At 43.5% G+C, this 23,266-nt stretch overlaps 2 protein-coding genes across 5 annotated transcripts; one reads left to right on the top strand and one right to left on the bottom strand.

Annotated features, from left to right (window-relative positions):
• Positions 1–4,682: 4,682 nt before the first annotated feature.
• PPP6C (protein phosphatase 6 catalytic subunit) lies at positions 4,683–13,956 on the bottom strand. The gene is made up of 7 exons (XM_084649883.1): positions 13,734–13,956; positions 12,025–12,120; positions 10,997–11,062; positions 10,271–10,412; positions 8,602–8,681; positions 6,634–6,843; positions 4,683–5,595 (listed from the first exon to the last, which is right to left on the bottom strand). Exons 1-7 carry the CDS (start codon positions 13,806–13,808, stop codon positions 5,347–5,349), a joined length of 918 nt encoding a protein of 305 aa, XP_084506009.1. The 5' UTR covers positions 13,809–13,956; the 3' UTR covers positions 4,683–5,346.
• Positions 13,957–14,095: 139 nt separating this feature from the next.
• Positions 14,096–21,570, top strand: RABEPK (Rab9 effector protein with kelch motifs). 4 transcript variants are annotated; one of them, XM_084649880.1, is made up of 8 exons: positions 14,102–14,264; positions 15,454–15,516; positions 15,931–16,088; positions 17,120–17,272; positions 18,296–18,457; positions 19,137–19,235; positions 20,701–20,850; positions 21,236–21,570. In XM_084649880.1, exons 2-8 carry the CDS (start codon positions 15,458–15,460, stop codon positions 21,544–21,546), a joined length of 1,092 nt encoding a protein of 363 aa, XP_084506006.1. In that variant the 5' UTR covers positions 14,102–14,264; positions 15,454–15,457; the 3' UTR covers positions 21,547–21,570. The 4 variants fall into 4 exon arrangements, with proteins under 4 accessions (XP_084506008.1, XP_084506006.1, XP_084506007.1 ...); XM_084649879.1 differs by having other exon boundaries at positions 14,105–14,264; positions 19,137–19,286; XM_084649882.1 differs by lacking the exon at positions 17,120–17,272 and having other exon boundaries at positions 14,096–14,264; positions 19,137–19,286.
• Positions 21,571–23,266: the final 1,696 nt, after the last annotated feature.

Consider the following 23,266-nt stretch of genomic DNA (forward strand, 5'->3'; position numbering starts at 1 on the left):
AAGCTGCTCTAAACAGGTGAGTGCCCTCACTTTGTTCTGAATCAGCTTTTCTCAACTAGGGGCCCAAGGCCCCCTGGGGGGCCATGAGCAGGTTTCAGGGGGTCCACCAAGCAGGGCTGGCATTAGACTCAGGGGCAGAAAGCTGAAGCCACCCTGCCTTCACCCCCGCCCCCGAGGGCGGGAGCTAAAGCCTGAGCAGCTTGGCTTTGCGGCCCGCTGTGGCATGCAGCCCTGACAAGTTGCCCTGGTTGCTACCCCCTAATGCTGGCCCTGGCTTTTATACACAGAAAAACAGCTGCTGTGGCCCAGGGGGCCGTGGAATTTTCATAGCATGCTGAGGAGGGGCTTGGAAAGAAAAAGGTTGAGACCCCCTGTTCTAAACCATAATAAATCTAGGGCTAGTGTAGCCCAGCCCCTACACATCAGGTCCACGTACCAAATATTGTACTTGCATGACAAACTATTTGTACTCCCACCTCCTCTTCAAGTTACGAGACTGGGTTCAACCATCTCCTAAACTGGCATTTCATTTTAAGATGTGGAAGGAGGATGTCTGATTTCCTACAGCTAGAATTATGCATTAAGAAATTACATGCTGTTCCCCATTGCTTAGACTCCCCACCCACCCCACCCTATGTTTCAGTACCAGTAAAGCTCCTCCACACCCTTCCTTTCAAGCATTTCCGTTTGCTTCTCATGAGTCCTGAGGAAATTGTGCCAAAAAAATAAAAAAATTCTACACACAGTATTTTAAAAAGCTGCAAATTGTATTTGTCAATAAATAAATGTGGAGATTCCACCATGGCAATGAGGCGCACAGGCCACTGACTACAGAGCTGTGAGATCACCCTGTGTCCCCTCCTCCCCCCATCCAGCTATGGACTCAACGCAAAAGTTGCACCCAACCCTGACACAGCACAAGGACCAGGCCTGCCCCAGGAACACACTGGGGCCCTGCCCCTCTATGCCAAGCACACTAGATGTAGGCAGGCAGGTTCAGGCCAGCAGGATCCAAGTGTGGAGGGGCTTAGTGTGGGGAGATCCAACTGTGAGGTAATAGGGTTCTGGGGGGGGGGTAGTCTGGGTGTGGGCAGCTTGGTGGGGGGTCTTGGTGTGGGGAGGATCTGGATGAACAGGGGTGCAGACATAATGGGACTCTGCAGGTGGTCAGGGCTCAGCTGTGGGGGGGTCTGGGTGTGCAGTGATCAGCAGGAGGGTCCAGATGCTGGCTTAGTGGGGTGCGGATTGGGGGGGGGGAGCTAGTCAGGGTGGTCCAGGTGCAGTGAGGTTTGGTAGGGAGGTGGTTTGAGTGCAGGGGTGGGGGGCTTGTCAGGGGGGTCTGGGTGCAGTGGGGCTCCAGATGCAGAGAGTAAAGCTTGTTCAGCTGTGGGTTTGGGTTCTGGGTGCAGGGGGTGAGGCTTGGCAGGGTGATCTGGGTATGAGGTGGGTCCAGATGCATGAGGGTTGGGGGGATGGGGGAGCTGTTCCCTGTACACTGACCCCTTCCCCCCCACAGCTGAGGAACAAAGGGGACAGGAAGTGGGGGGATGATGCAGAGCTTCCTGCAACCGGAGAGGTTTCTGGGGGTGGGTCTGACCCAGCACTGGCTGTTCCTTGCAGGCAAAGAGGAAGTCCCATCCTCCCCAGCCCGGCCAGGACTAGTAGCTTAGCCTAGCACAGGATAGAAGCCACTGGCTGAGGCAGCCCCAGCTGCACCCTGTTATTTATCGCTCCATTGGCTGCTCCTGGCACCCAAAACAATGCACCCGTGATTTTTCTGCAGGGAAGCAAAGAAATCTGTGGGGGATATGAATTCTGTGGTCATGCAATTGTGCAAAATTCCCCCAGGAGTATCAGTTCTTGAGAGAATAAGTTGTCTTTTGGAGCTCTGAGGGAATAGTTAAGTTCATGTCAGTCTAAGGAACATTTATCAATGCAATCAAGATGAATTGTTTTTCCAACATTTTTTCATGCAAACACTTTTTTTGTAATAGAAAAGGCATAGTTGGACACTGCAGGGAAACAAGAGCAGCTACCAGTCAGTACAGTTTTAATCAAGATTTTAAAGCTTTGATTTTAATGCAACTACTGCACTAAAAAGAACCTGCTGTAAATGAAGTGTATCTACTAGATTAATGGATTGGTTAGTATGATACTACACACAAGTGCTATGACAGTGTGGTGGTACCTAGAATAATCACACCACCACTTCCTTCCACCAAGCTGAATTTACAGAAATACTGTTAGAGGTTGAGCACTACAAAATTTTGAGAGGTTGCTCTAGGAGCAAAGTTCCATGGTTGAATGGCTGCACCATGCTAGTGGAGTGAATCATTAAAAGGGAAAGATTGTCTAGAGATACCCAAGTGAACTTAGTTGTATTTCCAGCACTATCAGATTTAGCACAACTTCAGATGTAATTGAGGTATAAAGAAATTAAATGAAAACCCCTTCATCTAAAAATGGGGATATTTCCCTACCTCAGAAAGGAACTATGAGACTTGATTCATTAGTCATAGAAAAATGCAACAAAGATTGTGGTAGGGTTAATCCTAGTATGTGCCAAGGTAGATGTCATTTAGCAGAAATGCAGTTTGTCAGAAAAATATTGATTTCCTACTAATTTTTTACCTGACAATAAGGATTTGATACAGAGAATCCCTTACTCTGCCGAAATTAGTTTATAACAAGTCACACTCTTTGATTTATTCTCTACCCCAGCCATTAAACTAATGCCTAGAACTACATATTTCAGGGTTGCTTTTCCTCCGTAGTGTGATCAGTGATAATTGACAGGGATGATGCCTCTTGGGGTAGAGTGCTCTTCCCAAAGGTAGGAAGGCAGTAGTTTTAATACTGCTGCTGAACAGCTTGCTCGAGTTTATTTAAAATAAATCAGCACATTGTCAAGTGTAATATTTTCTGTTATATTGGATTTTCATCAACAGGTTTCCTTCAACCAGAGACAGAAACAAGGTTAGTGCCATGAAAGGTGTGGGGGGAAAAGAGGGAACCTCCACCACCAAAGGAGCTTTAAAACATCAAAATATGCTATATACCAACATGAGAGGGGAGTTAAAGGGTTTTTGATATTACGTAGGTAATCAGTACAACTCAAAAGCATTAAAGACCGTCATTAAATACACAATGGAAGAACTGCTGCCAGAGGAGTTTTAAAGTAAATAAAGTGGATTATTTTAATCACATAGCAAGAATTAAATGAATTTCCAGTGTTCCACAATTACATTAGTAATTAGATTCACATTCTTGTAAAACAAAAATCTTCCTCCCACTTCCAAATTATTCCAGGGTTCAAGACATGGATATTTCAGCTGTTGACCCAATAGAGCTCAAGAATGTCTGCAGAGAAGTGTGTGCTTCTCCTATTTCAGTTTATACCATTAAAAAAAAAAAAAAAGTCCAGACTCAAGGAAAAACTGCACTTGTGGGTTGCTGTAACAGCAGTGAAGTCAATAGGAGGCTAATGAGTCTACCTGCCCAGTGCTCTTTGCCAGATCTAGTCAAATTAATATCTTGCTCTTCATTTTACATGAAGTTAACAAGAACTGAAAATTTAATAGAAAACTGTTTAATTTTTACATTTCCAGAAGCCAGAAAGTTTTATCCTCTGTAAATAATGTATTGGATGCTCAAAACTACATTAAAAAACTAAAGTGCTTTAGTGCTGACTAGCTTTGCCAGAATATTTCTGGAATGTTCAGAAAGCAGTTGAAGTGAAAGGGAAATAGCAGATTGATAAATCCCAGCTAAATTGTTAACTAGAGCCATTAAAGATGCTACTAGTCTTTAATACAGAAACTAAACAGAATAAGAATGCAACAGAATCCTTTTGTCTGCCTAACACATCCAGGCAGCACCAAAAATCCCCCCCAAAAATGAGAGATTTTGTTTCAAGATAGAAGTCTTGGATTCAGAAATGTTTTTACTTGCACTCAAGAATTAAATTCTAGATCAGTTTTCTTTGGTAGGTACCAGGTTATCCATGACCAACTGTGTATCACTTTCCACCTGTGGAATCTGTGCTGACACAATTAGATATTCAACACTGCAATTTTACTACTGAGGCTTTTGCCAAAATTTCAATATGTAATTGGTAGTTTAAGCACAGTTTGAAGTTTGGTTTTCTGAAAAGTAACTGTAAAAGTGAATTTGTGGACTTCCCTGTTTCTCGATCAAATCCACTTGGTTTACAAGTATCCCTCCTACCCCTCCACCTTCCAGCCACCTACAACCTAAAATCAAAGTCAAGCTTGGTGTATCCAGAAATAGCTTAAAATATTACAGTCAGAATATGGCTTAACAATTTTGTTGATTTACAAGCAAGAACCGGACCAAGTTCAAGGCTCCTGCAGCTGTACTGACTCTGCAAATACTAACAGGAATGACAAGCAGAAACTTATTTTAGTGAGTAAATGACTCAAATATATTCAAGGAGCAGATGTACTGAATCATATCATTTCTACATAGTCACTTTTCAGAAGAGAACCACTCAAGGATTGCTTCCAAAAAAAACAAAAAACAAAAAAAACACACACACTATTGTTAAAACTAAGGTCAGTTCTATAATTGATAGCCAAAGGGTTAAGTAGTTCTTACTGAATAGAAAAAAAAAAAAAAAACAAACATGCTCACATCAACAAAGTAGGATTTTTATTTGCAATATTTAACCTAGGTGGGTTTTATTTAAGATATGACTTTATTAAAAATACAAGGTATCTGAAAAATCAGAACAATTATTATAATGTACAAATTCAATAGCTGTAGCAGTTTTGTATTTTTATTGGAATCCTAAAAAAAAAAAAAGGGTGGGGGGGAGAGGAAGGGACAGCCCTTTAGACCACTTTTATATTCACTTAAAACAAGATCTAACAAGGACAATTCAATTTTACATCTTGGACATGTGTACACAACACAACGCATTTACAGTCCCATCGTGCACACTAGGTAATAACTTTGCTGCTGAAATTTCTTAAAACTTACCGAACAAAAAGTTGAATGATCGAATGGGATCAAAAGAGTGCCAATGTATTATGATTTTTTTGTAAAGGGAAAATGTTCAACCTAAAAACAGACATATGCAAGAACTACATCCAGTGGGATAAATAAATGTCAGACATTTCACAAGCATTCTCAAATGAGGGAGGGCATGTGGGGGCGGAGAGGAGCAAATAGAGACACACTGCTACAGACACCATAATACACAATACATTTAGATAATTTAAAAATAAAAAAGGCAAGAGGCAGCATTTCAGCAGCAAAGTGCTCAATAAAAAGTACAGAGGGATAGTACAAGGAAATGGGGAAACAGCAGGATGGGAAAAGATCTCAAAGGAAATACGGTGTAGTTGTTCTAGGAGGAATTACGCGTTCTGAGTCTGGAACTGCACGGAATAACTTTGGTTCTCTTGTATTTACATCTTTAAAGACCATGATTGATGCAATATTTCCACAACGGTAACAGTAATTTGGAGCAGACCATACTGTTACCAACTTCTCATCAAACATGAATTTATAGCCTTCATGCACTAGCTGATGCGCTCTGCAGATGAGTTTCAAGTTGTTGATATGAACAAACTGTAATTTAAAAATATATAAATATTTACAGTAAGTAGTTACATATGCTTAGTACATAACAGCTCTTTACTACTTAGAACATTGCTCTGTCTCAAGATTTCAATATTTTACTCAAGGAGAAGAGGTCTGCTGGGTAAACCTGCAGATAAAAGCCTTCTACGGGAATCACCACGGAGTTTTAACTGCAGATGAGATACCATTCATTTCAGACCCCTGGCTTTTGCCTCTAACTCCTGAGACCTACCAAACTGAGATAGTTGTTCTTTCACAGCAGAAAATGCTAGTCAGAAGCTTAGAAACTAGTCAACTGGTCAAGAATGTGTTAGCACAACCAGTCATGCCATAAATGGACATGGAGATACCTTGTTGCGGGGGGGGGGGGGGGGGACATCACCCCAAGTAAAATGGCTACACAAACACCACCTCTATTTGCATATTTTAAGGCTCATGTAATATGTTCAGGCTTTTCAGATGATGACACTATCACAGCTCCAAAGGCCAGGTAATACAACAACAAGTCAGACACTACTAGTTTGGGTATTTCAATAACCTGAAAGGTTGACATGTTTTAGTGAATGGGTTTTCCCAGACTTACTGAAGCTTTTGTTCAGTGGAAGACTAAAGCATGAGCTTTGTTGAGAAAGAGAAAAGAAGAATAGCTTTGGGAGAATACTTGGCTGGAAACAATCACCTCCTGTACTAGGATAGCCACCAGCTAGAAAGATTGATCACCATCTCACCACAAGAGCAAAAGAGGGAGTTCACAAACAAAACAGTGGCAGATGTGCAGGTTGTTTTAGAAGTTGAAATGGCTTGTTACTACGATTGTCTTGAGACCTTTTATTATGGATTAGTATTAAAAGCAACCATCCCAGCTTACTTTACTGGTCTCCCTTGTTAAACAATTGCACTGTGCATAGTCATCAGATCACACAATGTTATTTCTGTTATGCCATTAGAGCATCAAACTTAAAGCTAAGCAAGGTTTTAGTTCATCTGGTCCCTCAATAATTTTACATTCTATGATGGTGATTTTACCTCATTTGTGACCTTTGCACCAAACAGCCAGCCTGCTCCGCGGGGACTAATTGCCCAGGTATCAACATCCTCTGGATCAGACCAGACAAGGTCACAAAAGGCTCCTTTGTGAGGAATTTCTTGATTGCGTTCAATGGTTCGAATTTGATCCAGTGTCTTGATGTCAGGAGATAGGCCACCATGTACACAGAGAATCTGCTCATCTATTAACTGAGAGAAAGAATAGAATCATAGAAATGTAGGGCTGGAAGGGACCACGAGAGGTTATCTAGTTCATCCACCCATGTGGAGGCAGGACTAAGCATACCTAGACAATCCCTGATATGTGACTAACATTCTTAAAATCCTCCAATGACAGGGATTCCTCTGCTTCCATTGGAAGCCTATTCCAGTGCTTAACTATCCTCAAAATTAGTAAGTTTTCCCTATCTAATCTAAATCTTCCTTGTTGAAAATTAAGCCCAATACTTCTTGTCCTTCCTTCAGTGGACATGGAGAACAACTGATCACCATCCTCCTTATAACAGCCCTTAACCGAATTGAAGACTTATGTCCCCTTTCAGTCTTTCCTCAAGAAGAAACATTCCAGGGGGTTTTTTTAGCCCTTCCTAATGGGTCAGGTTTTCTAAGCCTTTTATTATTTTTGCTGCTCTTCTGGACTCTCCAGTTTCTCTACATCTTTCTTAAAATGTGGTGCCCAGAATTAGTCAGAACTCCAGGTAAGGCCTCACCAGTGCCAAGCAGAACAGGAAAATACTTCCTGTATCTCTCATATGACACTCCTGTTAATAAAATTCTGCGGTGCATTAGTCTTTTTCACAATTGTATCACATTGATAGGTCTATAAAATCATGACTGGTGTGGAGAAAGTGTTGTTTATTCCTTCTCAACACAAAAGCTAGGGGTCACCAAATGAAATTAATAGGCAACAGGTTTAAAACAAAAAAAGGGAAATATTTTTTCACACAACACAGTCAACCTGCGGAACTCCTTGCCAGAGGATGTTGTGAAATCCAAGACTATAACAGGGCTCAAAAAAGAACTAGATAAATTCATGGAGGATAGGTCCATCAATGGCTATTAGCCAGGATGGATAGGGATGGTATCTCTAACCTCTGTTTGCCAGAAGCCAAGAATGGGCAACAGGGGATGGATCACTTGATTGCCTGTTCTGTTCATTCCCTTGGGGGCACCTGGCATTGGCCACTGTCAGAATACAGGATACTAGGCTAGATGGACCTTTGGTCTGACCCAGTATGGCTGTTCTTATGCTGACTCATTCAATTTGCAATCCACTATAATCCCCAAATCCTTTTCAACAGTATGACTGCCTGCCAATTATTCCACATTTTGTAGTTCTGTTTGATTTTCTGAGTACTTGCACTTGTCTTTGTTGTATTTCATCTTGTTGAATTCAGACTAATTCAACAATTTATCAAGATCATTTTGAATTATAATCCTATCCTCCAGTTGCTTGTACCCTATCCCAGATTGGTGTCATCTGCAAGTTGTAGAAGCACACTCTTCACTCTATTATTCAAGTCACTAATGAAAGTATTGACTAGTACTGGACCCAGGACAGACCCCCCTGCAGGACCACTCTAGATCCTCCCCCTCACCCGCCTTTTGATAGCAAACCATTGATAACTACTCTGAGTACTGTCTTTCAACCAGTTGTGTACCCACCTTATAATAATTTCATCTAGACCATATTTCCCTAGTCTTCTTATGAGAAGGTCATGCAGGACAGTATAAAAAAGACTTTCTAAAAAGTCAAGATACATCATGTCTACTTCTCCCCCACCCACTAGTCCAGGATTCATGTATAAAGCCTGGAATATTTTTACTTGTAATTTCAGTTTGTCTCTAGACACTATGACAATTAAAGGCCACTTAAATATGTGCCTAGTGAAACAATGATGCAAAATAATCTGTTTTATCTGTTTTTATTGAGTTTAAAAAACTTACAGCTGCTACTGTCAGCATATCAAAGACTTTGGTACAGTATCTCCAGGCATTTGCATTTCCATATTTGGTTTGGCATTCATCTGTTAAATAGAGAAATCATTTTATTGTTTGACATTTTCTCCGATTCTGTTAAGGAAAAGTATCCCAGATATTTACACTAGAACTTGAAATCTCAATAAATAGATGAGCAAAGAAATATGCTGGTCCATCAGATAGGAACACTGACTGTAATACAATGAGAGAGGATTTTTCTTATGGCCATCTGTCCACCCCATTGGGAGTGGTTTTCCAATTTCTTGCATACTCAAGCAATATTTTGGCAAAGGTTTCCTCCCATCTTAGTGTGACTAAAGGTGCTGCCTCTATGAAAAGCTTCTTCACGCCCTCCACAACTCAAATCTCAATTTAGTTCATCATGAACAAGTCCTTGGTTCAATTCTTGCGCTATGAAAAGAAGTCAGATGCTACTGAGATGATTAAATAGGCCACATGCTTCTGAAGATGCTCTTTCCAAAGCAGAGGAAGAGAGTTATGGTTGCTTTGTTTGGTTTAGAAATCAACCCTGTCCAAATTGTGCTATAGGAACTAATACCCCACATTAGGCCACTAAGGAAACCGAACAGACAAATCTTAGGTATTTTTTGTTTTGTTTTTTTAAATAAAGAAGTCATTTCCACGTTTGAGTTGCTGAAGATCGTACTGAGAGACGCAAAGAAAACCCCTCACAATTAGCCTCTGCTACTGCCCTAAAGCAGTCACAGTGCCACAGCATGGCCCTATCTATACAGGCAGAACCAAACCATGCAACACTTTTTTGGGTCAAAGAGGATGGAGCCTCAATGCAGTTGTAAGTAACTAGGTTCAAACAGATCTGGATAAGTCAGACCTAACAAGCAAGGATTCCTTAGGCATAATGGATTAAGAGATCAAGATTTATACCCATTTCTCCTCATTTCCAGAGGGATCCAAAAGCAAGTCCATTTTTGATTACATATTCCTTGGGGCAACTATTAGATCCTTGAAAGATTTCTCCAAGTCTTCTCATAGCTTTGGAACTACAATTAAGTTTTCAGGCAAACCCACTCCCTCAGTTTATATTGTTTGCGTTAATGCCTAGTACTAATCATGTGTTCATTCACTAATATTGCCACATCTACTGCACCAGCAGTGACTTACCAGATAAGCCATCTTTGTTACCAAGTTGGTAGAATTAAAAGCTATGACCTAAGTCATAAAGAGAGACTTCTCTATATTTTGTTTTTCTACAGCACTTATCAGACAATCCCAACGTACTTCAAATATTAAGCCTCAACTCCCAGATTAAGCTCCTTATCACACAGTTTCACAGATAAGAAGTCTGAGGCATAGACCTGTGGTTATATTGCAAGTCAGTGACAGAGCTGAAAATAGAACTCTACCCAGTAGATTAGAGCACAGTCCTTTTCAAGACTAATTACTGTTCCCCATACTATGCTACATTACTTCACTATTTGACAGTGCATAAATTCAGATTGGCTTATTGCTCTGATGAATCCTACTTCATGATCCACTTGGCCTCTAGAAAAGCTATACATGTATTCAAAGTCAAATTTACCAAAGGACAGAGAATCAGTTCACTGCATTTTTATGTTAGTTAACCACAATTCAGAAACAGTTTATAAAGACTTACCATAAAATCCATACACTTGTGTTATCTGCCTGCTCTCATGATTCCCTCGCAGGAGTGTGATACGGTCAGGCCATTTAGCTTTTAGTGCAAGAAGGTAGGTGAAAGTCTCAAGACTATAGTAACCTCTGTCTACAAAGTCACCCTGCAAATTAAAAATATTTTTACATAATAAATGGAAAAATGGTTTCAGGAGTGCACACAGTAACATATCTACTTCTAATTCCTCAATTTGCGAAGAGGCCCAACACCACGAGGCACCATAGCACCATTGCTATATGAATTCTGAAAATATATTTAAAAAACAAAAACATTTAAATGGGTATTTGAAATTTCATAATTTAAAATTGAAACATTACTTCTGTGATTCTCATGTTCCCATTCATCCAAGAAACATTTCAGGAGGTCCTTTATTAGCTACTAAAATATTCTACTTCCCTTCTACTGCCAACATAAGCTAGAGCTTTTAGATAGCAGGCTATAAATTGTATTTCCTTTCATGAGAACCAGCATTATCTATTTCAAATTTTAGATAGGCAAAATAAAAACCACACCCATTAACCAAGTGGAAGAGAGTAAATTTGGGAGTGGAAAAGATGTTTACAAGCAAGAGAGTTAAAATGGAAACTAAAACAAAAAGTCTGAATTTTTTTTTAAATCAGCGTAATTGTAGAAGTGCTTTCCTTACACTTTTTTTGAATGATGAACTAACATCTAATATATACATACCATAAATATGTAGTTTGTGTCAGGAACCTGACCTCCAGTTCTGAACAGTTCACATAAGTCATAAAACTGCAAAAAAGAGTTTGTCCATATTAAGGGTTCTGTTATTGTTAGTTAAGAGTGTGTTAGCACAATTAATTGGAATTTATCTAGGTTTAGAGAGAAGTAATCCTTATTTTCAAGAACAAGATAAAAGTAGATCTGAAAAAGCTCAACTGAACAATTATGGCCTCAATGGACAGATTTCCCATTCATCCACTTGGTGTTAAAAAGCCACATTTAAACTGCTGAAATACTGATTAGGTCTTACTTCTCCAGAGCAGCTTTACAGTGTGCAAGCTCTTTGTATGCATAACACCCATCAACTTCAAATGGAGTTCCCTCCTTCTAGGATGAGGCCCCTATTAACATTGAACAGCTCAACAACTGCAGTCTAAGGGTATGTCTACACTGCATAGTTGTCGCCAAAACTTGTCTTTCGTGGGTACTTAAAAAAGCCCCCCCAGTGAAAGACAAAAGTTTTGCCAACACAAGCGGCAGCGTGAATACGGCTTTGTCAGCAGAACTCTCCTGCTGACAAAGCTTATGCCGCTCACGGGGCTGGAAGTATTTTGTTGGCAAAAGTGCCAACAAAATACCACAAAAGTGTGTTCACACACACTGACTTTTAGCAACAAGGCTGTCTCGACACAGCCAAGCCCTAAGTAAGAGAGGATAATTCAGCAATGCTTCTTAATCTGTGAGGCTGACTTCCCAAAAGCACACTCTGGGAAAGTTAAAAAACAGTATGCTTTCCTTCCACTGCACAAAAGCAGAGCATACAGAATACTGCAAATTACTGAACATTCAGTAGATGGTTCTGCTTCCCTGAACTATGCTTCCCCAACCATATATTTAACAACACGGCTGTTACTCTGAAACCTGTCATATTTAAAATACTATTCACCATCAACCTTTATAGAAATGTTTGCAAGTGACAGACTCTGCTTGCTCTCCAGGGGTATAACGTGCAAGTATTCATGCCATTTTACCTGTCCATGTATATCTCCACAAACTGTAACTGGTGTAGATACTGGCTGCACATTTGACTCTTCCAGCAGTAGGTCACACACATAATCACATAAGCGCTACAGAGGAAAAAGTTTACACTGATCAGCCTGTGGTTTTTGTGCATTGTAATATCAAGGACTAACATATTTGTAAACTAATGAACTAAGTTATTTGCTTTAGGATGTATTCAGTTACCACATTCTCTAGACATCAATGAGAAACCATGCTGAAATGACTTGGGATGAAAAATGTGTAAGAAAGTTTGGTTACACTTGAATTAATGTTTTAAAGCGCCACCACAGACTCATACAGTTTAACTATAGTCCCAATGAGGCTCAGAGCAGCAGTTCACAGAGTAAGTGTAATTTACATTATTTAAATGCTACATTAAATTGCAGTTTTGCTCTTAAAAATTAGATGACCACTGTGGTTATTTTATGTTTATTGTATCAATTATTTCTGTATTAGATATGCTCAGTTTACAAGGAAAAACGTTAATTTCCAACTGCAAACCCTAAAAACTCATCCTGGGATCAAAGACTCAAACTGGATTCTTTCCTTCTCACTTATCAGTAAGTGAGGTCTCAGTTACACCTGTGCAACCCCATGAACAATGCCATGCTCTTCACTGGGGGTACATAGATATAGCTGGCTGGAACTTAGAAAAGAATTCCATTGATGATGTACAAAAAAGAATAGAATCCTACTCACACACTCAGGGAAATTGACTCCACTGAGTCACAGAAGCAGAGAGTACCACATTTATTTTTGCATGACTCTCCATATACAATGGGTAATGGTCCACTTCACTTTTAATGGTCTCACAATGTTTAACTACTTACGTTAAACAAGCTGTTCCCACTTCCTATTTAGGGCTTGTACACACGAACACTTCTGTTGGTGTAACTTATGTCACTATGGAGTATGACTAGGCCACCCCCTGAGTGATGTAAGTTACACTGTAAGTGGCAGTGTGGTTTTCTTATGCCAGCTCTCCCACTGACATAGTGTGTCTTCACCAGATGCACTACACTGGTGCAGCTATGCCATTGTGGTGATTCTCGCATAGACTACCCTCGGAGTATCTTTCCCACACTTGAAAAAGAGCTCAGTAGCACAAAAGCTGGTCTCTTTCACCAACCAAAGTTAGTCCAGTAAAAGATATTACCTTACACTAGTTTGTCTCTCAAAGGTACAATCGTGTGAGGTCTGCAGCGTTAGAAGAGGCCAGTCACTTTTCAGAGCAGAACCACACTGAGACAAGGATATTTCTTCCAACCTCTACCTAGTCAAAGCAATCTGCAGAATTGCCTGCATTAGCCTGGGCTGGTTTGGCATCATGCCCGTCCCAGCCCCGAAGAGCTGACACTAAACGTGCAGGACCACCGTAGCAACGAGCCCGTGCGTCCGACGGGACCTCCGGGCAGGGCGCCTGACCGAACGGCCGGCCCCCGAGGCGGGGATCACTCGCACCCGCTTGTCCCCGCCTCTGCCCGCGGCCAGGCCGCTGCCGGCGCCAGGGGCGTGAGCCCAAACCCAGAAGGGGGCAGCAGGCCGGGAACAGCGCTGCTGCCGCCCCCCAGGGCGGAGGGGCCCCAGCACCCGCAGCCCTGTGTGCGCCAGGCAGGGGGCCAAGCCCCGGCTCTTCCCTCTGGGCTCCCCCCGGCCCCGGCCCCGCGCCGCCCCTCACCTTGAGGTCGTTCTCGGGCAGGTACTTGCAGAGCCGCGCAATCTCAACGTACTTATCCAAGTCCAGAGGCGCCATCTTGGCGGAGCAGCTGCGGGGGACCGGCAACTTCCGGGGGCGGTGAAGCCCCGCTGCCGCGGCCACAAGCCGGAAACGAGGGGAACTTCCGGGGCGAGCGCCGCTGACCCCCTGCGCTCGGGGAGGACGCCGGAACTCAGTCCGTTCTAGCCAGGCACAGGAAGCGGAGGCGCCCCCTACAGACTGCCGCCAGGGGGTGCCTCCGCCTCCCCTCCCAGCGCGCTCTGCGTCAGCCCGTGGCGCGCTGCGCAAAGCATGCTGGGAGCCAGGGGCCCCGGGCTGCGGTGCATGCTGGGCAGTGTAGTTTCTGTGGGCCCCCTCTACATTGGAGGTGGGCGGGAGGAGAAAAGCGGAGCGAGGCCGGACAGGCTGAGGGGAGCGAGGGCCGGGTCGGGCCGGGCCGGGCGCCGTCACGTCTCCCCGCTCGGGGGTTCTCTGCCCCCGGGGGCAGCGGCGGTGAGCCGGGGCCTGCGGGAGGGCGAGGGCCGAAGGGGCTGGGACTGGAGCCGGGCGGTGCCCCGCAGACGGCTGGTCGCCCAGTCCTCCAGCCCGCCGGCGCGGCCGCCCCTCCGCCTGGGCAGCGCCGAGCACCTTGTGGAGACGTCGGGACGGGACGGGTCCTGCCTGCGGGGGAGGGACTCCGGGGGGATTTCCCCGCAGGCACTGGGGGAGGGGGGGGGGAGATTTCCCCGCAGGCACTGGGGGAGGGGGGGGGAGATTTCCCCGCAGGCACTGGGGGAGGGGGCGGCTCTGGGGGAGTGCGGGGGGAGATTTCCCCGCAGGCACTGGGGGAGGGGGGCGGCTCTGGGGGAGTTGGGGGGGGGAGATTTCCCCGCAGGCACTGGGAGAGGGGGCGGCTCTGGGGGAGTGGGGGGGGAGATTTCCCTACAGGCACTGGGGGAGGGGGGCGGCTCTGGGGGAGTTGGGGGGGGGGAGATTTCCCCGCAGGCACTGGGGGAGTGGGGGGGGGAGATTTCCCCGCAGGCACTGGGGGAGGGGGCGGCTCTGGGGGAGTGGGGGGGGGAGATTTCCCCGCAGGCACTGGGGGAGGGGGCGGCTCTGGGGGAGTGGGGGGGGGAGATTTCCCCGCAGGCACTGGGGGAGGGGGCGGCTCTGGGGGAGTGGGGGGGGAGATTTCCCCGCAGGCACTGGGGGAGGGGGCGGCTCTGGGGGAGTGGGAGGGGGAGATTTCCCCGCAGGCACTGGGGGAGTGGGGGGGGGAGATTTCCCCGCAGGCACTGGGGGAGTGGGGGGGGGAGATTTCCCCGCAGGCACTGGGGGAGGGGGCGGCTCTGGGGGAGTGGGGGGGGGAGATTTCCCCGCAGGCACTGGGGGAGGGGGCGGCTCTGGGGGAGTGGGGGGGGGAGATTTCCCCGCAGGCACTGGGGGAGGGGGCGGCTCTGGGGGAGTGGGGGGGGAGATTTCCCCGCAGGCACTGGGGGAGGGGGCGGCTCTGGGGGAGTGGGAGGGGGAGATTTCCCCGCAGGCACTGGGGGAGTGGGGGGGGGAGATTTCCCCGCAGGCACTGGGGGAGTGGGGGGGGGAGATTTCCCCGCAGGCACTGGGAGGGGTTCGGAGGGGTCCTGCAAGGAGGGGGACTCTGGGGGTATTTCCATGACTCTGGCTTTGCCTTCCTTTGCTCAAGATTCATGAGGCCAAAGCTGCTGCCGGTTCTGGAGCCTGGAGCTGTCCCCCAAAGGGCCACATGGTTAGTGCACCCCAGCATTCCCCGTTCATCCTCAGTCCCCCCACCGTGGCTATAATGTGTTATTACAGCATGACCGTGATGAGCCCAATGCCCCCACTAGAGTCAGAGTGGCATCAGATTCCCGCATTAAAGCCTGATATAGCACCAGCTTCTTTGATAACTCTGGAGTTCATATTAGAATATGGGGAGTGTTTTTTACATTCTTCCCATCAATAAATGGCACAGTTTTTTCACTTAATCTGTATTCTAAACTTTCATTTTTCCCCTCATTCCCCTGTTCCAGGAGGGATTCACACTCTTCTTCTCTAGCACAGCACTTCCCCATCGAAGGCACTACAAATATCCCTGTCCTTTCCTCCCCAAACCTTTATGTGCTCTCCAGGCCTGATTCATGCCTATATCTCCCTACTCTAGGTACACACTTGTCCCCCTCGGAGAAAGCCCGAGTGCACGCGTTGGCCATAACTGCTTATATTTGCCTCCAGCCCCAACCGCTGGGAAAGGCAAAGTGGTCATCATCGGGGGAGCAGACCCCAATGGCAGCTTCTCCGATGCCCACATCATAGATCTGGGTAAGAACAGGAAATATTTAGTAGTTTTGTTGCCTGTTACGCTGTCTGTCCTTGGAAACCAAAAAGTCTGTTTAATCTTCGCTGTGCTTGGGGAGGTCAGACCAGATCCATGCAAACACCTCAATGGGACAGCAAAAACTGTGATGATAAGGCCTAGAAACAGTGACACAGCTACTTACAGCAGGTCTACGCTACAAATTTACATTGGCGCAGCTGCACCGCATCTGGTGAAGATGCTCAGTCTAAGCCAATGGGAGAGAGCTCTCCCATCAGCTTAACTTCTCCTCCATGGGAGGCAGGAGATGCTTGGCCAGCAACATAGCACTGTCTACACCCGAGCTGAAAGGTCGGCATAACAACATTGCTCGGGGGTGTGGATTTTTCACACCCCTGAGCGATGTAGTTCTATTAAAGTAAATATGTAGTGTAGACCAAGCCTTAGTATTGAGTGTTACAACCTGTCCAGATGGATAAAGGACCCAATCCTGCAGCCGCATGGGTCTGCATATGGCTGTGGATGTCGTTGAAGGATCAGAGCCTAGAAGGAAATAGCGTTTCAAGTTTCTGCTTATTCTGGACTTGAATCTCATGTCTGTGTCCTGAGCTATGGACATCCATAGTCATTTTGTTGGGGGTGGGAGGGGTGAGCTAAGAAAGATATTAGGTGATCTGTCACATGCTTCTCTGCTGGGGTGCATTTATGGGGCACTTTCAAGTATTGGTCTCCACACTCCTGTCATAATGGGAATATGGGCTAACATCAAGGGGCAGTGTTGATAGACTAAAGTAGCTCACCTCGGTTGAATTATTTTGTCTTATATTGAAAGGACTAACTGCCTTGGGACTTACCCCTTGAGGAGGTGGCCATCTACCATCTATCTATGTCTGATTGTCCTCAAGTAGCATTTGTATTTAGCTGAAATTTGTTCATGGATTACACTATACCTCAGTCAGCCTAAGGTAACTGCAGCTGTCCTGGAAACACCAGTGTTGTTGCAAATGGAACTCAGCACTTACTCCCTCCATTGCAGATAAACACCAGTGGGCAATGCCTGGTTGGGTGGGCCTGTTGCCTCGATATGAACATGCCACCTTCATTCCCACAAGCAGCCCCACTAGCCTCTGGGTGTTTGGAGGGGCTGACCAGTCTGGAAATAGAAACTGTGTTCAAGTGCTGAATCTAGGTAAGTGTGTGGTAGAATCTACTCATCCGAGCCTTTTCTCTTCCTTTGTTGGACAGTTGGCTGTGCACCTGTTATACATGTGAGAAACTGTTCGAATTACTTTGTTACATTTGTAAAGTACAGATTACACCTCCAAAATCTGTATTTACAGGCAAATGATTTCCTTTGTGTCCTCCTAGGAGCATTAAAGACTAGGTAGAATCAAATCTATGACTTTCTAAAATGCTGTGGTAACTTCTGCAGCGTGCCCCTCAGGTTCCTTGCCGCAGGGAATGCACTATACACTAGCGCTTCACGGCAATGAATCCCATGCTTGGCATTAACGGGAGCATTCTTGTGCCAAATGAGTGGATCCTACCAGAGCCGTATAAACCCACCATGCAGTTCCATGTGTGTGGGCCATTTGAATGAGATGTAGTGTGGTCTGTTCTGCATGTATATTAAAGATTCTTAAGAGACTAGGCATTTGCCCTGGAGGAGTTAACCAAAAATTCATCTCCCTTCTCTGTTGTCTCATGTGCCTGTTGTTTACCTGTCTGTTGCCCTCCACTACACAGGTGACTGCATTTCAGTGGTGCTGCATATATTGCTTGTAAAGAGCTTTTTTTAAAAGTCTGAACTTCTATAATGACAGATTCCCTGTAAAAATCTCTAGGTGTGGAATAAATAAAAGAGCTCTTAGCATTAGTGGGAAATCCCAGGAACCATGTTTGATTTTAGCATATAAATACATTCCACAAAATCCTATGTGGCTAACGTAGAATGGACATAGCACTTTATCAGGTGGTGTAAACAAACCTGAATTAGATGCATGCAACAGACCAAGCTTTCACTTGCAACTTGGATTTTTCACTCATTTCCCAAAAGTCATTTTTTGCCACTTTTGACTTTTTTTCTTAACACTGTGTTTTATGTGTTTAATAACTCCCTACTCAAGTCAACCTCCGCTCTGAAGAATTCATATGAATAAGGTAACTGCTTGTTATATATTTGTGAATAATTATCATTTCATCTTTTAATTAGAAACAGGAATCTGGGAAAGTCCAAAAGTGATTGGGACTCAACCACTCCCTAGGACGTTCCACACGTCATCAGCGGCTATAGGAGACCAGCTTTATGTGCTTGGAGGGGGAGATAAAGGAGCAGAGCCTGTTAAAGATCCACAACTTCACGTGTTTGACACAGGTACCGCTAAATAACTAATGTTTTGTTACAGTGAGTTAAATGATTCATTGTCCACTTGGACTGAAAGGTTGCGTGGCACAGAGATGAAGAAAGTCCTGGAAATACAAATTGTACATAAAGAATTAGGTAATGTGGTATAGTGTATTATTAGACACCGGTTTTTGGCGATAGGTTTAAATTAGATGGATGAGCTGTCCCCCCTACCTGAAGCTTATCAACACCACACAGTCACTTGGAAAGTTGGTAGTATCTTCAGTGGAAAGATCTAAGAGTATCATTGGCATTGTGGTACGGGATTGAGGTGTACTGTCAGAATCCTCCAACTTCTACCACAATTTGCTGCTAGTAGCCATTCTCTTTCAGAAGTGGGAACATATGTTGGTCACTTCGCTACGAAAGGACAATATGTAGAGCAAGAACAATGATTTTTTTCTACTACATCAACAGTGTGTAATTACTTCCAGAGGAGATGTACAAATAGCTGCATTTTTTTGCTGAGTGTGTATTTGCATTGCCTCTTGCGATAATCCCAGAAACTAGATGCTTGAGGCTTTTGTTATTGATTTAAAAATCACCTTGTCAGACTTGGTCTAGATGTCCCTAGACCAGGGTTTCTGGTTTAATGTCTTTACAGAGCTCCAACAACACACCACATAATCATATGTACTCCCATTTCTAGCCACTTTGACTTGGTCACAGCCAGAAGTACATGGTAATCCTCCCTCACCTCGGCATGGCCATGTGGTGGTTGCAGTTGGGACCAAGCTTTTCATACATGGTGGGTTATCTGGTGATAAATTTTACAATGATCTGTTCTGCATTGATACAAGTAAGTATATGAAGTAGCTATAGCTGCATTAATAAGTAATGTGATGTGGTCTGCTTTGAGAGAGACCACCTCTTACAGAACCACTAAAATAACTATTGGATACGTGCAATAAATATGCTCCAGTGTGGCTGGTTGGTGCTGGGGCATGTTGCTTTTGTCATGTGTCATGCTGATCTTGCAGGTCTTAAGCAGGCAGAAATCCTATTGGCTTCAGCGAGAGATTTGTCTACAGGTCTAAGGGACTGGGATTTGTGGTGACAATGCAATAGTGTGTGTGGAGGGCCTCCCCTATGCGGCTGGTTACAAGCTGAGAAATATGGGGCACTTCTGTAATATGGCTATGGAGATAATTACTATTCAACGTATCCAAGAGCTGAATGTATGTTGCTGTGGGGGTTCTTCTGATGAAAAACTACCTGACAGTGATTAGTTACCACAAAGTATCTGAAAGACTGGCACCCAACGTTTCTTTCATAAATGACTGCAATAGCATATTCTATAAATATTAATTAAAACAATGCTCTGTCTTTACTGTGTAAGGCACTCTCATGAGTTAGAATGGCAGTGAAAGCACTATCCATTCTAGTGATGCTCTATACAAGTAGAACCTCGGAGTTACCAGCACCTTGAGAATGGAACTTGTTCGTAACTTTGAACAAAACGTTATGGTGATTCTTTCATGTTTACAACATTGACTTAATACAGCTTTGAAACTTTACTATGCAGAGGAAATATGCTGCTTTTAATCATCTTAATTTAAATGAAACAAGCACAGAAAAATTTTCCTTACCTTCTCATATCTTTAAATTTTCCCTTTATTTTTTTTTTAGTAATTTTACATTTAACACAGTACTGGACAGTATTTGCTTTTTTAAAAATCTCTGCTTCTGCCTGATTGCGTACTTCCAGCTCCAAATGAGATGCATGGTTGACCAGTCAGTTTGTAATTCCGAGGTTCTACTGTAGTTTCAGACTGGTGTCCATGAACTGGTTGCTCCCCTATTATATATGGGAGAACATCCTCAACCAAGTGTACTCCTGCTGCTTGATGGCTGTTGGTACCACCAGGAACTCCCATGCAATGGAAAGAAGAAATCTAGCACATCCCCATAGAAGGAAAATCTTTGTGCTTCCCTCAATGCCACCTCCCCAAAAGGACAGTTCCTCTGATGCAGGAAAGTGCTAAGTACCTGCAACTGTTGTTCCCATCCAAAAACAACAGCAGTCTCGTTACCAGCCTGAGGTCTTACAAGCAAAGCCCAAGTGTGACTGCTTTAAAACAAAAGCAAACCCAAAGATGGGTCTGATTTAGAGAATTTCAGGCCCTGCCCAACTGTTGGCCTTTTGATGATAATAAACAGCAGTTTATTTCATTCTCTAAAACGTAGCCATTGATTTATTTTTCTGTTTGTAGATGTTATGACATGGGAAAAGTTACCAGCTGCTGGTGATGTCCCAGGAGGACGGGCAGCCCACTCAGCTGCTGCCTTTGGAAACCATTTGTACATTTTTGGTGGTATGGACCCAACTGGGGCACTGGATACAATGTATAAATATCACATAGGTGGGAAGTTTTTTTTTTTAAAGGTTTCTACCCTTAATTACTGTATGAAACTTTTATATTCAGTTTTATAATAGGAATTATTATTACATCTTCCCTGGAAATTTCAAACCCAATTCCCTTCTTGGTTACCACAACTTTACACCAGCGTGTGTTGGTTGAAATTCAATTCTATCCTGGTATAATGTTATGGTTAAACAGAGCCACCTCCCCACCCCACCCCACCCCACCCCACGCTCTTCTTTTTTTCTTTTTTTTTTTTAAGGGGCTTGTAACATTGCAGACTAGTCCATAATTTATGATGATGCCACTATCCTCATTCTTCTTTCCAATTCTGTAAATTTGAAACTGATTTCACAGTGAGTTTTCTGTCTTTTTTGAATTGCAGAAAACCAACAATGGACACTATTAGAATTTGATTCTCCTTTGCCCCCTGGAAGGTTGGACCATTCCATGTGCATCGTTCCGTGGCAAGTATGTGTCAATGTTAAGAACAGTGATTCAGAAGCTGTAACCAGCAGAAATACAATTGGGAAGGAAGCAACTGAAACAGTCAGTGATGAAGGTGACTCTGATCAGGAAAAACAAATAGGAAAAGGCTGCACAGAAGACAAATTGATGTATTTGTTTTTAATATTTGGTGGGATGGATACTCAAGGGGAGATTCACAGGGACTGTATTGTGAATCTGATTAAGTAATAAAACCATAGTACTCAAACTTTCCATTTGTATAAATCTAATTCTTTTTTCAGTTTATAACTGACAAGATCACTCCAAGAAATTAAATCCTGGCATGAACTGACAGTGTTGTGCTAAGCAGAAAACCTTATTTATTAAAATTCTCTTGTTATAGATGAATGTTTATTACTTTGCCTTCCTGGGCTGCTGTGTATATTTACATGTATGTAATGTCCTTCACTTTAAAGGTCACAAACTCCAGAAATGTGTACAGCTACCTTTTATAGCCTCCTTCAGGGGATATGTAACTAATAGGTAGATTTGATGCACATTTTGCTGTTGGCAAGAGTGGAGCTGAAGCCTGGGTGGCTGGCTCTGGAATCTGCCTTGTGATCAAGATGAGCTGATGGAATGTGCTTTGAAGGAAACAAACTAAATTTCATCTCTTTGAGGTAACCTTTCCATAGCAGCCTTCTGATTAGTGAGTTCTCTCCATCTCTAACTTCTCAAGACTGGTCTCCATGGAGAAAGTTTGGCATAAATATGCCAGCATAGTTAAAACTGTTGCTGTATTGGTCTAATCCAGTGTTTCCCAAACTTTTTTGGCCACGGAACACTTTTTAGACTATTACGGAACACTTATAATATTATTTTGTAGTCGTTTGGTTTTCAAATAGAAAATGGTGTTATTTATGCTCAAATATATTTTATTTTATAAAACAAAGCAAAAATACAATTTAAAATAACTTGAACTAACAATTTCTAACTGGAAAGCACGTATAAAGTAGTACAAAAATAAAATGCAAGAGTCAAAATTAAATTCTAGATTCTTTTACGGAACACCTATTCACATCGTGTGGAACACCAGTGTTCCACAGAACACAGTGTGGGAAATGCTGCTCTAATCCCTAGATTGCCTCTTATTCCAGTTTTTCTTCTTAGTTTGGAAGTAGTATACAGTAGAACCTCAGTTATGAACATCTCAGGAATGGAGGTTGTTCAACTCTGAACAAAAGTTATTCTTTCAAAAGTTTACAACCCAACACTGACTTCATACAGCTTTGAAACTTTACTGTGCAAGAGAAAAATGCTGCTTTCCTTTTATTTTACATGTTAAGAGTACTGTGTTTGCTTTTATTTTTTGATCTCTGCTGGTGCCTGATTGTGTACCTCTGGTTCCAAATGAGGTGTGTGGTTGACTGATCAGTTTGTAACTGAGGTTCTACTGTATAAATTAAACTTGAAAAAAGCACTTTTACACAAGGGTGTTCACAGTGGTATAACTAGCACTAAAATTGGCTGTGTAGATAAGCCCCTAGAAAGCTCGCCTCAGGTGGGAGCACTAGGTATCTACAATCCTTTTATGATACTGAAGTGTAAAGTTCCTGGATTTAACTTGATACTAGTGACAGGTACAGTATCCATGTGGGCAGTCACCTTATTTTTATCTACTGCTCAAGCTACATTTATGCAGCTGAGGTTGAAAACTAGTGGGTGGGAGTTTAATTATTCTAAATCTAATGCTTATGCCTGTGAGCCTTTCATTTAGTACCTTTAAAAGTTAACATCAAGGACTAGGAAGGTTTGTCATTTAAAAAAATTGAAATGTGTTCCTAGATAAGCCAAAAATTAAATTGTAAATTAATAGGGGCTGAGAGCTGCCCTCTGTGAAATCAATCATTTTGTTGGTTTTCTCCCTGTAACTTAGTCTTAAAGATCAATGTTTAAGTGAAATTTGGCA

Source organism: Lepidochelys olivacea (assembly GCF_965140295.1).
Source record: "Lepidochelys olivacea isolate rLepOli2 genome assembly, chromosome: 16".
Classification (NCBI taxonomy): Eukaryota; Metazoa; Chordata; order Testudines; family Cheloniidae; genus Lepidochelys; species Lepidochelys olivacea.

What these genes read in the sequence shown, in the direction of transcription:
- PPP6C (XM_084649883.1), bottom strand. Translation starts at nt 13,808, where the DNA reads ATGGCGCCTCTGGACTTGGATAAGTACGTTGAGATTGCGCGGCTCTGC. An exon ending in ACAAGTGTATGGATTTTATG is followed by an intron (nt 8,682 to 10,270) that starts GTAAGTCTTTAT and finishes TCTATTTAACAG; the next exon opens with ATGAATGCCAAACCAAATAT. An exon ending in ATATGCTGACAGTAGCAGCT is followed by an intron (nt 6,844 to 8,601) that starts GTAAGTTTTTTA and finishes TCTTTCTCTCAG; the next exon opens with TTAATAGATGAGCAGATTCT.
- RABEPK (XM_084649879.1), top strand. Translation starts at nt 15,458, where the DNA reads ATGAGGCCAAAGCTGCTGCCGGTTCTGGAGCCTGGAGCTGTCCCCCAA. An exon ending in TGCCCACATCATAGATCTGG is followed by an intron (nt 16,089 to 17,119) that starts GTAAGAACAGGA and finishes CCTCCATTGCAG; the next exon opens with ATAAACACCAGTGGGCAATG. An exon ending in TGTTCAAGTGCTGAATCTAG is followed by an intron (nt 17,273 to 18,295) that starts GTAAGTGTGTGG and finishes TCTTTTAATTAG; the next exon opens with AAACAGGAATCTGGGAAAGT.